General features: G+C 43.2%; 1 protein-coding gene across 1 annotated transcript in view; it reads left to right on the top strand.

Annotated features, from left to right (window-relative positions):
• Positions 1–695: 695 nt before the first annotated feature.
• The window catches only part of MTUS2 (microtubule associated scaffold protein 2), a 193,896-nt gene continuing 178,537 nt past the window's right edge, over positions 696–16,054 (top strand). The window contains exons 1-3 of the mRNA XM_060273810.2: positions 696–3,169; positions 8,548–8,788; positions 15,170–15,376. Of these exons, the coding sequence (XP_060129793.1) occupies positions 890–3,169; positions 8,548–8,788; positions 15,170–15,376 (2,728 nt within the window). The 5' untranslated portion in view covers positions 696–889. The remainder of the gene's footprint in view (positions 3,170–8,547; positions 8,789–15,169; positions 15,377–16,054) is intronic.

Genomic DNA, 16,054 nt, shown 5'->3' with positions numbered 1-16,054 from the left:
AAAAATACAATAAAGGTAAAGGTAAAGGGACCCCTGACCATTAGGTCCAGTCGTGACCGACTCTGGGGTTGCGGCGCTCATCTCGCGTTATTGGCCGAGGGAGCCGGCGTACAGCTTCCAGGTCATGTGGCCAGCATGACAAAGCCGCTTCTGGCGAACCAGAGCAGCACACGGAAACGCCGTTTACCTTCCCACTGGAGCAGTACCTATTTATCTACTTTCACTGCGTGCTTTTGAACTGCTAGGTTGGCAGGAGTGGGACCAAACAACGGAAGCTCACCCCGTCACAGGGATTCGAACCACTGACCTTCTGATCGGCAAGCCCTAGTCTCTGTGGTTTAACCCACAGGGCCACCTGCGTCCCTGTAAGAAGCCACAAAACATGAGAACAACAAGAACAAAAACCACAGACCAATAACCCCCTCCCCCAATTACCAACTTAAAACACAGCTACGTCATTAATTTTCTCAATTCGGATTGAAGCTGGTTTGGAGGGAAACCAGTCTGAATCATTTTGGATCCAAAATTATGAACATAGAGTTGCATCTCTATTATGTGATATAGGCTAACTATTTTTCTCTCTCTCTCTTTTACAGGTTCTATGGACTGTCATTCAGAGGGACCCTAATGGATGTCTTTTGCATTTTTTAAAACCCATCTCTCTTTTTGTGGGGGATTCTTGGATCAACACTCTGTCCCTATAATGACTGAAACATCCGAAGGATGTGATTGACAAGAGGCTTGTGCTGTCTGCAAAGGATCCCCCCCCCAACTGAGCAGTTTTGTACCTTGACTCCCCCAAAGAGAAGCATGCTCAGTGGCCCACACGGTTAGAGAAGAGTGGCCTCTCACTTGGGCGGTGAGAGAACTGGCGTTTTAAAGTCTGAAGATGAGTGCCCCGCTGGTTCCCAATAAGTCATGTTACAATTTATTGCAGGGCAACAGAAACGAGATGAAGAATAACAATGAACGTATGGTGACTGTTGGAGACACGAATGCCAACCAAATCACACCAGAGGTTAGAACCTCTGGAAGGGAATTAAGGACAAATGATCTGTCAGGAGAAACTAGATGCCGGAATACAGGTGAGACAGAAAATAACACACAGTTAGATTCAGAGAGGAACAGACTTCAGGGCACTACTACTGGCCTATCAGAGTTTAGGCTGCATTCCACCACCAGCAGGGAATTGCATAAGGATTACAGGACTGATGGGGTGAAGGACACTGCAAAACTACTCCCTATTAGCCGGGGACATAGTTTGTCCAATCTGAGGATTAATACAAATGAGACCTTTTCAGTGGTTCTTTCAAAAAGCGATGCTGATCTCATTCAGCACGTTTCAAAGGAGAGAGCACCTAGAAGGATTGAGCCAGAAGGGATAAAGCGCCTTTCCTTGGGGAGATCAAGGAAACTGATGGCTAAAACAGAAGCCTTTGGGAAAGAATTTGTAGGTCGCGTATCAGGCAAGCGGTTGCTTTCTGCATCCTTGGATTCCATTGACACCTCGCACCATTTGATTGGGGACATGGAGAGATCTCGGAAAACATCCACAGACCACTTTTTAGGCGTGGTGTTTCGTCCAACTGATAGCGCCTCCGAGGGAAACATTGTCCGTTATTCTAAGCCACCCTCTACCTCAGAAACGAAGAAACCAAATGTTGCAGCAACAAATGTTGCGGACAACATTGCAAATTTCAACAAACAAAGCACACCGCACCCTGCTCACATAGATCTACATTTAACTGTGAAACCCACTGAAATTTGGAGTAGATCAGAAGCACAAGTAGATCACCAGGGCGATAAGAGAGGAAAGGCGGAGTTGAAAAGCCCTCTGTATTCTCAGTCTCAGAGTATGTGTCAGCAAAAAATTGACAGGAATACGCCAGTTGAATTTCTCGGACATCAGATGGAGGAAAATAATGTTGCAGGGCAGAATAAAAAGGATTATGGGTCTGAAGTATACAAGGGGAAATCACATCAGTTGCAGGAAGCTTGTCGCAAAGCAGAGAATCCATATTTAAATGAGGACTTTGACTCTGCCAGTGACAGACTGGTAAGTAATAGTAATAACTCCCAAGGTTTAAGAAAGGGAGGTAGTCTTAGTGACAGCAGGTCGATGAACCAAGTGAGTGCGTGTATATCTGAAAAAGAAGAGGATTCTGCATTGCCTTTTGCTGGTGACAGCAAACACAGTGGCAAGCTGACACCTACAAGAAATAAAAACCTACATGATACTGACGCAAGTTGCACTCAAGCAGCTGGTGGGCATATGCCTTTGATGCATAACACAAATCTGCCAGACTGCAAACTTCTAAACAGTAACGAAAGCAAACTAGTCAAAGGGAATAGTGATGTGGCGATGCTCACCTCTGATCAACCAAACGCGTTTAGTGCAGAGAATGCGTCAGATGGCCATTCTAATATCCAGGGCTGTGGTTTAGATGCTACAAGTGTTTCAGTTCTGAGCAAGAAGACGGTCATTGTAAAGAGAAATCTTTCAAGCGACACACCGGAGAGCTGTAAAATACCAGGAAGAACAGATACCTTTTTATGTGCCCCGACGCCTTTGCGCCCTGTGGCGGCCGTGAATGTCAGTAATCACACCACAGCATCAAGCAGTGGCTTGAAGGGTCTCTATACACTTCATGTTGACAAGCTGCCACCCTCTGCGGTCCTGCCTCCCATTGACGACACACAGTTGCTAAGCCTATCCCCTAAAGTGCCTAACAAGACCCCCTGTAACAGTGGCATCCCCAAACCCATCCTCATCCATACTAAGGGCTCCCATCTGGCCAAGGACGATGAGGAGAGCAACGGCATAGAGAAGCCGGAAGACAAGCCTGAGATAAAACCAGACATCCCCAAGCCCAAACATGTGAGGCCTAAGATCATCACTTACATCAGAAGAAATCCCCAGGCAGTAAGCCACCTTGACCACGCATTTGCCCCAGCTGGATTACCCTATGTGGCACCTCCTTGCAGCATGCCAATGGGCACAGAGCAGAAGGCTTTGAACGATGGAGATATTAAACCAGGCACCGTTCTCTATGACAAGTTTAAACCTGACTTGCAGAAGCCTCGGATTTACAGTTCTGGACTCGTGGTGTCTGGCATTAAATCCCCAAGCCATCATTTTGGTCAAATGGGTGAAAAATTTATCCAGGAGGTAAGGCACACAGGATGGTTTTTGTATGTAGCCCCTGATTGTTGCAGCGTAGCCCAAAGTGCATAAACACATGGGGGGGGGGTTATCTGTCAGGGGCTGGAGTGAGATGTAGGTCAGCGATGAACAACACGGTGCCAGTGAAGTTAACTCTCAATTCAAAGAAACCAAAACAGCACAGGGCCAGTGATCCTAGCAACTCTTCACAGTAAGTAGGCTTTGCCCCAATGAGGTTGGGAAGTTCTGAGAAGTTCTGTACAGACATTCAGTCCTGTTCAGGACAAGGGGAACCACAGTGTCAGACACTGTGATTGTGATATGCTCTGTATAGTTGGCCCCAGTTAGTAACCTAGCGGCTGCATTTTGGAAGTCTTTCAGGGACAGCCCATCTAAAACACATTGCAGTAGTCGTAAGGAGTCATTGCACTGGGCCACAAACATGGCAAGTTCAGAATAAATCTTTTTTTAAAATTCCTTTCACAAATACAACTTTAAAAGAGCGTTTGCTCCACGTAAATGTTCAGTTTTTTATTTTCTGCTAAACAATATGTATCCCCTTTTTGCTGTGCCATCTGAAAAAGATAAAAAGCAAGCACCCCTCTCACCTTGCATAGATAAACCAAGTTGGTTAAAAATGTATTAACCAGGTATTTGCACAATTCTTCTTTCCTTTTTTTTTAAAAAAATTATTATTGCTGAATGGACATGTTCTATTAAAGCACAGCGTATATAATGAAGTCTCCATTTAACATGAGAAGTAGCTGGGGCTCATTGTAGCTGTTCTGTCCCTGTGCTATTTATTTATTTATTTATTTATTTATTTATTTATCTATCTATCTATCTATTTATCTATCTATCTATTTTATTTTAATGGGAAGAGGTTTTACCAAAGTGAAATAGGCTAGTTTCATTAATGACTTCTGGAGAAAAAGCATACCTTTCTAAAAATGTAAGCAAGTAACATGCTGAAATGCATGGCGATGGTTAAAAACAGCATTTCAGATAGTTTGTAGAAGTGCTAAGTTTATTTACATATAATTAACTTTCAGAAGGCTGAAATTAATTGGCGACCTATGTGAGCAGGAAGTAAAGATTATGCAGATATAAAGCCTAGATCCCGTGTTCCATATGCTTTCCTACATATTTGACACCAAGATTACAGGAATGGAAAAAAAAACACCAAATGATTTTCATTCATGGAAGCATGATAGTACTCTTGGAGCACTGTAGCCACAAGGATCAAAGGATTTACAGCTGTCATTAAATTGCATTGTGTAAATGTATATAAATAATTGAAAATGCAGTGACATGACACAAGAATGTGTTGTAAATTAGCAGCAAAGTTAATCAAGCGGCCTAGGTAGTTTTGCATATTAAGCTTTTGGCAATTTTTCATGATTAATTTCTAAAATAAATCTGGCTCTGCCTTCCAAGCTGTTTTGTTTTGTTTTTTTAAATCAAAACCTTAAAAGCAAAGTGCAAAATAATGGCCGGATCATGCTAGTTTGTAGCTTAAATCACCAACCGGATTCCCCTTCAACGATGCTTTAAATTGAGCGTTGGCAAACTGAACAACCATTCAGTAACCTTTCTTAATCCTGAATATTCCCCAGCACTGTATTTTTACGTGATTCCTGATCGCAGCTGCATTTGTCTGTTTTGCTTGTTTGCTCTCTTAAAATTGCTGCCCTGCCCTTTTTGCACATGTTCAAAAGCAACCTTGCAAAAAACCTGCTGGGGCTCTTGTCTTCCAGGAGCTGCCTGCAGGACACTTCCAGGTGTAACCATTCGCCAGGATTATAGGAAAGTCAGAGCTGGGTTGACAAGGTGAACCAGCATGTTCGCTGCCATCTCTCTCTCTCTCTCTCTCTCTCTCTCTCTCTCTCTCTCTCTCCCCTTCCATATGGCAGCCACATGCCAGCATCTACTGAAATAGAGTAGAAATATCAGAGATTGTATGGTGCAGTTTATATTTCCCTGGGCAAGTTCCAAAGCTATGCAGGATTCCGCCCTGCAGTGGTGGGCTTTGTTGATTTAACTGACAAATTCAAGTTGCCCAATGAAAGCCGATTTCGAGTTCTTGCACAACAAACCAGCTCCCCCCAAATAAGGACCTCCTGCAATAAGAAAAACGATGGGGGAAATGCAGCAAAAAGTACTTTAGAGCAACCTTGTCGAGCACCTCTGCAAACAAATCGAAGTGAATGCTCCTTAAATAGCCAATATTGCCTAATCACCTTGCTAAGAAATCAGGATTGATGCTTAAGAGCAGGTCACCCAGAAGTGCCCTTAGTGAGCAATTTCCCTTTGGGGGGAAATAGAGCAAGCACTGAGCAGGCAGAGTTATTTTCTGCAGGGGTGGGGGGGACATTTTTTCAGCCTGAGGACCACTTTCCCCTCTGGACAATCTCCCAGGGGCCACATGCCACTGGTGGGTGGGGCCGGAGGCAAAAGCGAGTGTAGTGATGAATGTGAATGTTACTATTATTTATTAATTCGTGAATTACCTTCCACAGGCAATTTGCAGACTTAGCCTTAAAAAACAGCAAAAATAAGGTAAAACAAAAACAAAACCCACAAAACTCTACAGGAACAACTGAGTATAGGTTTTAAAAAGAAACAAAATAAACACCTATGGTAGAGGCCTTTTCATCTAGCTGCAAAAGCTTGTCAAAACAAAAATGCTTCCACTTGCTTCCAGAAAGATCAGTGAGTTCAGTCATTGAGTGTACACATTGAGTGTACAGTATAAAACAATGCTGGTGCGACCTGGGGAAAGAGGGTGCATCCCGGGGGAAACCCCAAGGGCCTAAGATTCCCTACCCCTAGATTATGGGGGGAGCAGTCTTTACACACAAGGGGATCAGTTTAATTACATGAATTTGATGCCACTACATGTTGATAAATACATTGTCTACTTACTATTAATCACTTAAAAAAGATCGATTGATGTCAGTGGGAGAGATTTTGACTGCAATTCTATACGTACTTACCTCTAAGTAAGTCCCATTGAAAAGTGCCACCCTTTTAACACGGGGAGGGGAAGATGCCAGTATTCTGTACCCTTGAGTACCCCCAGAAAAAAAAAGCACAACTTGTGCCCATTACTTGGAGGTAGGCGTAACTGAAAGCAATGATTTATTTAGAAATAAAATTTAGACTGCAGCCCAATTTCTAAATGGTAAACAGCAAATGACAATACAACCACCCATATAAAACTTCTCACACTAAAACCAGAATAAAACTCTGCAAAAGTTACGAAGCCCAGCATTAAGAGCTGGCAAAAGCTTCAGCAAACAAGATATGTCCTCAGAATATATCTAAGACACATAACAGATGACACTTCCTGCACAGCACAGGGGAGAGAGTTCCAAGTCTAAGAACAGCAATGGAAAATGCTCATTTCCAATAGGATTACATATGTGAATCATGGCCTGCATATAAAGCATTGCAGGGCCAGTATCTTATTGTGGAAATTCCATTTTTTTATTGCTTGGTTGGGGCAGGGGCAGGCACAGGGAGGGATCCATTAATCACTCACACAACCACCATCACCACCACAAATCCATTCAGGATAACATACATAAATTTAGGAAGATTAATTCTTTTGTCTACATTGATACATTTATATTTAAATAGTTACTAGATACCACCTTTTAATTCATTTCTCATTAATCAAAGCATCTGAGTGTCCAATACATTAGTGTCCAGTTACTTTCCCTGCTAAATGCTTTCCAATTCCTCTCTGTAAAACAAAAGGCAACAAGCACATATAAGAGCTTCACTAGCTTACTGTCTAATATAGAACAAAGGTGGTTAAAATGCCCTGCTGAGCGGTGGAATCCTGTACATACGGAACTTCTCAGAAATAAGCCTGTGGCGCTTCCTCCCACGCAAATGTGTGTAGGATTGTAGCAATTCCCTTTGCATCAGGACTTTCAGCACCCCTCAGGTGGGCGCCATTGCCATTCTAAGAGAACGAGGGAGGTGTTCATGGGGAGAAAAATAGCACTGCTTTGCCTGTTTGTTCACAAGGAAGCCCCACTCAGTCCTAAGTAAGTGTTACATGAGTGCAGATTTAGCCAGAAATTCTATTTCCAAATGAACTTAATGAGACTTGGTTGTTGTTATTAACATGCCCTCCAACATTCCTCAGGTGAAAAAAAGGAACATTTCTCACTCCCGCACCAACTGATTCCCCCCCCATCTTTGTCCCTCCTCCTGCAGAGCATTTCCTATTAGAAGAGAGGCAATGGGACACAGCACACACACCTTCCACCGTTCTGAGAAAGCCCCTTAATCCCGATTTTATTTTATTCTTTGGTAAATTTGCAAAAAGAGAAATGTACAGCAATAAATACATTTCAGAAAGGGACAGGATTAGACGCGGATGCACAAACCATTTCTTTTTTTTTTTTAAATCAAGACTTCTTGAGCCTCTCTCCGATTCCCCTTTCTTCCCACCCAGGGTGGTCTTACTATCTCCCTGCCCCTCAGAGCTGGCACACCACACAGGGCTGAGCCTTGGTGGCAGCGGCCATTCCTCCTCCTTGCCTATTCTCCAGCGCCTGCTACAAGCTCCCCACAGGAGGACGCCAGCATTGGCAGCCATGGAGAGGCAATGGGTTACTCCCTGACTGCTGCCGCCCCTTGTCTTCACTTGGCAGTGCTGGCGGACAAAATAGGGACATTCTGGGAACAAATCAGAAACTGGGACAGCTTTTGGGTTTCCGCATCGAGACACTTAGAGAGTACAGTGGTACCTTGGAAGCTGAATGGAATCCGTTCCGGAAGTCCGTTCGACTTCCAAAATATTTGGAAACCAAGGCGTGGCTTCCGATTGGCTACAGGAAGTTCCTGCAGCCAATTGGGAGCCGTGGAAGCAGCGTCGGACGTTCGGGTTCCAAAGAATGTTTGCAAACCACAACACTCACTTTCCGGGTTTGCAGCGTTCGGGAGCCAATGTGTTCATCTCGCAAGGTGTTCGACTTCCAAGGTACGACAGTTCTGTATATATTAATCACCTTTTGCATGTGTCTCTAGGTGTTTTGTAGACATACCATAAAAGCTGAAATAGGGTTTTTTTCCCCAAGTACAAAAACAATAGTATTGCACTGTAGGTAACCTTTCTGTGTATTCAGCCTTACCAAATAATTTCCAAGCAATCCTAATGGAACGCCACCATTTGATGTTCTGTTGTGAAAGGTAGTCTATCACTTCTATTCAGAGATTGTTGCATTTTCCACCTCTACATACCAAACCAATGATCATGCTGGAAAGCAGCGATCTCTGTTCTTATAAGCAGTTATGCAAACACCATATATTTTGTTTCTCAAGATACCTTCCTTGCCGTAACTTTTTTTGTATTTATATTTGTGCAGGTTGGGGAAAGGCCTGTGAAAGGAGAATTTTGTCCTCCACCATACACTAACTATGAGGTGCCTCCAAGCTTTTATCGCTCTGCAATGATACTTAGGCCTCAGTTAGGACTGGGAGCAGTTTCCAGATTACCGTCTGCAAAAAGCAGGATTTTGATTACAAGCCAGAGGTCTTCAGCAAGCTGCATCCATCCGCAAGGACCAATAGCCAGTTCTCCTCCGCTTTTCCATCCAGATAATTCAGGTATCCATCTTCATTGTCTGTCTTTTAATTACAGTGGTCAATTTATTTTCTTAAAGAAAAGCAGGGTGGGGGCTGGGGAGATATCAAAATGAATAGAGCTGGGGCCTGTTCCTAGCATAGTCTAATCATAGCAATTAAGTCTAATAACAGTGATTAAGGTTATTTGCTCAATTTGCGTATAAAACTTCTATCTTGCACATTAATTAATGGATCCACTCCCAGTGTGGGAAGTTTATCCATACAGTCAAATGGTTACTGCAGAGAAGTGCCCTCACTAAAGGGCAAAAATTGTTGGGAATACACAGTGATCTTACTAAATAATTTTTATAAAATATGTGCCAAAATGAACAATATTTGTAAACAGGTTGTGAAGTTATCCAGTGGCCATGGGTACCTGAGTCTCCACTCAAAACTAAGTTAATTGTGGAATTACTTTGACTCATGCCATCATTTTTATTCTTAACACAAAATTCAGTTTTTTGTTTAAGTAAACATGAAAACTATGTCAAATGTATACCAGTTTTGAAACTGAGGGCAAAGTTAAGTACTTTTAGGGTCCCCAGAATGTTAACCCAGAATCCCTACCTCTGAAAAGTTTTTCTTTTTTTTGCATGTAATAATAGTGGCACTGTCCTGCTTCTTCAGCAAATAGGACTTCTTTACTATGTGATCCCAACCATTCAGGGACTTCACAGTGAACCTGATGATATCATAAGGCTGAATAGTTTGCAATTCCATAATTCCCTGGAAAAGGGCACGCAGAACTTAAATCTTTGGCTACCTAATTACATTTAAAGATTTTTTAAAGGATTTTTTTGAGGATGGAAGCCTCTTTGTTGCCGAGATTTCCACAACCTTCAAAACAAAATGAAATTAAATAAAGAAGTAGCAGCAGCAGCAGCAAATTTCACCCTCCATTTGGAGGCACTGTGCAGTTCTAAAATAATGTGTCTGACTCCACTCTGATAGCAAGACCAAATTCCATCCAGTCCAATATTGGAGGACTGCACTGTATTATAAAATAAAAGCATGATACATATTTTTTTGCCTATACTGAAGGTTGATCTCACCATCTTTGGGAGCTCTGTGTTTGATTGATTTTAAGTTACACAATACTTTTTGTGGAGTGATTGCTAAGGCCAGTATTTTTTCCGGGGGGGGGGGGGGCGGCGACACAGAGGGACGCATATGAAGCTGCCTTATACTGAAACAGACCATTGCTCCAGTTATCTCAGAGTCGTCTACACTGCATAGCTGCCAAGTTCTCCCTTTTTTTAAGGGAAATTCCATTATGCTGAATAGGCTTCCTCGCGAGAAAAGGGAAAAGTTGGCAGCTATGCTACACTGTCCGGCTGTTGCTTGGCAGAATTTCTGAAAGTTTTCTCTCCCAGTCATACCAAGAGATACCATTGAATGAATAAGGAACCAGACTTTCTGTATGCAAAACAGTGGTACCACTTAGCTATTGTTGTTTATACTCTCTGGGAAACAAGCCCCTTTATTTGATAAGGTTGTGTCAGTCTTTTAGACTTGCTCTGCTCTGGATGAATGGGTTAAGTGCTGGCTAGCTACAAATAACTTAAATAACCTTTTGTTGATTGCATTTTCATGTATGACGTTTCAGCCTGAAGATGGAGGGGAGCAAATGATTGATTTAGGTTGTAAGCCTATGCATACATACCTGAGAGAAAAGCTCCTCCAGTGGGGTTTCTGAGTAAATATGCCTAGGATGTATCTGTTAGGAGAGACTGGTCCATGCCAAGAATCAGCTGCAATGTTCGTTAATTAGATTTATATCCTACTTTTCCTCCACAAAGATCAAGGTTTGTTAAGGGCGCTGGGAAGTGTAGCTCTGTGATGCATCTCCTAACAATTCTCATCAGTTCCCAGGATTCTTTGGGACCAACTTTAACTTTGTTAACAGTTCCCAGGATTCTTTGGGACCAACTTTAACTATGAAAGTGGCATAAAAGTGCTTTCAGTGTATGGTGTGGGTGTGACCCGAGACAGAGGACAAATCCCAGAGATTCCTGGGGGGAATAAAAATGTCTTTGCCCACTGTCTGAATAGGCTTGCTTAAACAGAAGCAGTTTTTGCCAGGTGCCAAAAACAGGGCAGTGCCTAGTATCAACGGGCAGGGAGTTCCAAAGCGGAGGTGCAGAAGGATCAGTCCAGAAAAAAAACATCTCTATGACTGGAAGCATCTCACATGAGCTGGAAAAACCTGCTGCATAACAACAGAACCAAACTATCAAAGAATCATAGAATGGTAGAGTTGGAAGGGGCCACGAGGGTCATCTAGTTCAGCCCCCTGCAATGGAGGAATCTTTTACCCAATGTGAGGCTCAAACCCAGCACCCTGGGATTAAGAGTCTCATGGTCTACTGACTGAGCTATCCAGCCTGTGCCCAGAGTATTCTGTTTGTGACTGCTTGATTTCCTCAAAGTAGTTAATTATAGTCCCAGGACCGCTTCCAAGATTGAAGAATTCACCTTAAGCAGGGTGCTTTACCAACAAGACTAGCGGGCAAAGTTACCAATTATGTCCACCTGATCTTGCCTTTCAACTCTAAGCCCCAGTATCTAGACATTTGCAGTGCATGCTGAGCCACTAACACAATTTTTTTTAAAAAAAAGACTTCAACTTGCTGCAATACCTGGGGCAGACCAATGTGCCGCCAGAAAGTTTTATCTTCACTTGATGCAGAAAGCTCTTAATTATTCCACAGCATGGCATACGGCGGCTCCCAAGGGAAGCTAACAGTGTTTGCCCTGAAAGCCGCTGATGCTGATATCCCAGTGCCTCCGTTTTCAGAGAGCTACCAAAGCAAGACATTAAAAAGGTTTATTGGTTTCAAGCTGCTGTAGCCTTTGTTGGATGACTGGTTTTTTATAATGTGTTACGGTAGGGGGGAGGGAAAATGGATAATGGCATCTTTGCCAGTGGTCAGCATTTAAATAGATGCCCTGGGTGGCCGCTGCAAGTAGAAATGTGTGGGAGTGCTCAGTTGAAGCATCTTTACCTTTAAATGAATGAACCAAGAAAAATTTCAGAGGTACGGAGGTAACTCTCTCTTTCTAATACAAATGTGCATACCCAAGTAACATGCTCCACTCCACTTGCCCTGGTCTAGGAAGAGAAATTTTTCCAATAAATATACTGTATAAATATGGGTACACCCAACACTCAACCCCAACCACAACCCCCTACTTCTGCATTATGATGCTCATCCCATCTCCCTGAATTGATGAGACTCAATAATTTAAATAGATGCCATGGGAGACTGCTGTTCTACCTGCAGTTTCAGAGGTAGTGTACTTCTGAATACCAGTTGCTGGGAAATGCGGTTTTATGCAGAATTCACAATTATCTCAGTTTCACAGTACTGCTCACCAACCTCCCCCCCCCCCCAGGATAAAAATGTGTATATTAGGGGAAAGTGGGTATAAAATGTGTATATTAGTGAAAATCTAAAAATGCATTTTATTAAAATGAATTGCTTGCAAATATGTGTATTAGGCCAAACTGTACACAAGTTGCACATATAATAGTTTAAATATGCACTAATACAGTATACACTTTTTAAAAATGCACTCATGTGCGGTCCTATCCAGAATCAGTGGACTCCCCAAGTCCCGGACCTGGGAGCCACTCAGCTGCAAACTTGATTTATCCATCTCTAGCTGTTACTGCGGGCACTCAGTTCTTTCCCATGGAGCCTCCATCATCATGTCTACTTCAACCCTTCATCATCTCCCTGCATGATTTGCTGTATTTGCTGTGCCATGGTGAACGCATCCTCTACGGCAGTTTTCAGATGTCCTTATAACTCCGGAGTTACATCTGTCTTTTGTCAGCCAATCTCTACTTGGAAACACTTTAAAGTCCTCTAAGCATCAAAGAGACTGATTCTTGTAGAGCACAGACAATGTTTAATTCTGAAACTGCCTTCAGGCAGCTACGAAATGGAGTACTTCTTCTTGCTTATTTTGACAGATCAACTGAAATTAGTACCGGAGATTAAAATAACGTTGTCTGGATCTCTGATCATTGAAGAAAAGTTGCTGGTAGCTGTAGTCAATCACCCCACTGCTGCTCAGTGAATGCTAACAAAGTTTGGACAAAACCACCATGTTTGCATAGAAGCACTTGTCCACGGGAGGCAGTGGAGCAAGTCAGAACCAGGAGTCAAGAGTAAACAACAATCAGAAGCCAAGTGTAGGAGTCAGAATTGAAAAACAAGGCTAGGAACGCAAGACACTCCAGAGCTCAAGCAAAGCACCACTGAGACTGGGAAGCTGTATATTCTATCCTGCCCATCATGTGGAGCCAATGGCCATCCTGGCAGGTGGAGCCAGACCAGAGCACTGAAAGACTGTGGTTGTACATTTCACCACATGGGGCATTGGCCAATAGGTCCTGACACACTGTAATGAAGTGGCAGGAATCAAAAGACGGATTCTATTATCTCGGCTGTGTAGTCGACTGTCTGTAAGCCATTCAGTTTAGGCCCTGCCTGAAGGCGAGTTAAAGCATTACACTTTCAACAATTGCTCCCCCCTTGATGGCGTTCCTGGTATAACATTTAAAAACTCTTTATGGTGTTATAAGGACACCTCCTTATCCTTGGGTGTGGTGGTGCTTGAGTATGGACGCTCCATGACTTGGGAAACTCTGGGAAACTCTGAAATGTTTCACCCTCTATGGGGATTGTTATTTGGCACCATGGGGAAAGTCCTTTTTAGTATGCTGCATGAAAAAGGTTGTGATGTTTAAATACGGCTATCCTGTATCTAAAGCAAGCTTTCCTGTGCTGAAAGCCTTCCTATTAGAACCTATGATTTTCTGGAAATACTTCAAAATGGAGATTATACCCCTGTTGAGCAAGTAATTAGGAAATTCTAAATAATAAAGACATCAGACAGAAGGTGGATGTGCTATAACTCTTCTTTAGAAGACAGTATTAAATTTTGCCATTACACTTAATTTGCTGCTGAAAAATGTATTTCCCTGCAGGAGGATGGCACCCTGCCATTAAGTTTCTTTCACATTTGTTCCGACAGCCTAGCTGTAATGTCAGTGCCCCCCATTGAATATAATCCTATCTGTGTTACGCTTGGATTTTCTATCAGTAGTCCCAGTTAGTGCTGATTATCATAAATACGGTCGTGTGCTGGATTCTCCATCCCATCAGAGCAAGGGAGCCGACTTGAGTGGGCTGACCACAACACAACAAGGACGTTGGCTCCTGAAAACAAAAGGGTTGTCCCAGCCACTGGAGTGATGGCAAAGGAAGCTCTGGCACCAAGGAGAAGGAATATCGCAACTCAGCCGCCTAAGGCAATGGAGAAGCAGTGGTCTCATGAGAGGCCAGGAGGCCTAAGGGAGCATGTTGTTGTTGTTTAGTCGTTTAGTCGTGTCCGACTCTTCGTGACCCCATGGACCATAGCACGCCAGGCACTCCTGTCTTGCACCACCTCCCGCAGTTTGGTCAGACTCATGTTGGTAGCTTCAAGAACACTGTCCAACCATCTCGTCCTCTGTCGTCCCCTTCTCCTAGTGCCCTCAATCTTTCCCAACATCAGGGTCTTTTCCAGGGAGTCTTCTCTTCTCATGATGTGGCCAAAGTATTGGAGCCTCAGCTTCACGATCTGTCCTTCCAGGGAGCACTCAGGGCTGATTTCCTTCAGAATGGATAGGTTTGATCTTCTTGCAGTCCATGGGACTCTCAAGAGTCTCCTCCAGCACCACAATTCAAAAGCATCAATTCTTTGGCGATCAGCCTTCTTTATGGTCCAGCTCTCTCAAGGGAGCATACCACACAATATATTAAGGAAGGGGCATTGGCTGAAGTTATTTGCAGCCAGTATTTCTGAATTCATTCAGAGTAAAGCAGGGGGGAGGAAGGTCAGGGAGACTTTCTAACCTTCTTCCCTGCACAGCTGAGGCCCCTACAAAGCACCCACCTGGGGTATGTGGGATATCTTTAACCATTAATATAATTTCCCCCCTCCATTTTCATGTTTAAAACCTACAAAAACCAACCAAAGTTATTATAGTACCTTATATGTTTCAGCTGGAGTAGCTCAGTCGGCAGAGCATGAAACTCTTAATCTCAAGGTCGTAGGTTCGAGCCCCACATTGGGTGAAAGATTCTTGCATTGCAGGGGGTTGGACTAGAGGACCCTTGTGGTCCATTCCAACTGTACTGAAAAACACTTGCTCAGCTCTAGTCTAGTGCTTTTAACTCCACTGGTGGTGGTGTGTGTGTGTTTAAAAGATGCCAACTTGAAACAGGCCAAAAGAATGGCATACACAGTACTGCAATGCAAATCTTGCTTCCTGCATTTTCGTATAACATTTTTAATTTCTACCCCCAGTTGATCTCAAAAAAGGCCCGAATCCAAATGCTACGAAATCGAACCTTCCAAAGCCATGTCAGTCTGGACTTCGCCCTCCTGGTTATTCCCGCTTGCCGGCCGCTAAACTAGCAGCCTTTGGCTTTGTCAGGAGCTCCAGTGTCTCGTCGGTCTCAAGCAACCAATCGAATGACAGCGTCCAGAGTGATCAAAGCAGGACAGCCAATAGTAAGTCAGGGAATGTTACTCCCACTCTAGATATGAGCAAGGTTCATTGCAGGGGCGGGGGTGGCAGGAGAGAAGAGGATGAAAGAGAAAATTTAATCCCTACTAGGATATTTCTAATTAATGGTTGTTGTTTTTCTCCCCTCAATGCACATTTCTGCTGGTATGGAATCTTCTTTGCCTACTTCTGAATGTTATGAAAATAATGATGGATGAATAATTTTGGATGACAAATTGCTTGGATAGGTTTTACTGCTTCCAAAAAAAAGGCATCTTGCACAGTTCTGCGTTTTCTTTTTTTACCTGTTTGATGAATTATCCCTCTTACAAGCTGATGTAAGTAAATAAGTGCAAGTAGGTGTCCTGCATCAGCACACAGCAGTTATGAAATACACGCACTTCGGGGGAAGATTATGTGAAGTAAGCAGTCTATTCTTTCTCATTTGCTCTTGTTCCGTATCTCTCTTCAACGGGGTGAGCCAATCTTGATTCAAGAAGCTAATGAAACCATGCTAGGGATTTTTAAAAGGATCAGAATTTTCCTGTTCCTCCCCTCCCCCTTACCTATGGTCTCCTTTTCAGCTATGGGGAAGGGGAAAAAAATCCTTGGCTGAAATGTCACCTCAAATCCTATTTTCTGTTGCTAATGTTAATTTTATTAAGTATGAAATAACCGCACGA

Source organism: Zootoca vivipara, chromosome 4 (genome assembly GCF_965207765.1).
Source record: "Zootoca vivipara chromosome 4, rZooViv2.hap1.1, whole genome shotgun sequence".
Taxonomy (NCBI): Eukaryota; Metazoa; Chordata; class Lepidosauria; order Squamata; family Lacertidae; genus Zootoca; species Zootoca vivipara.
This window is presented reverse-complemented; position numbering and strand designations above follow the sequence as displayed.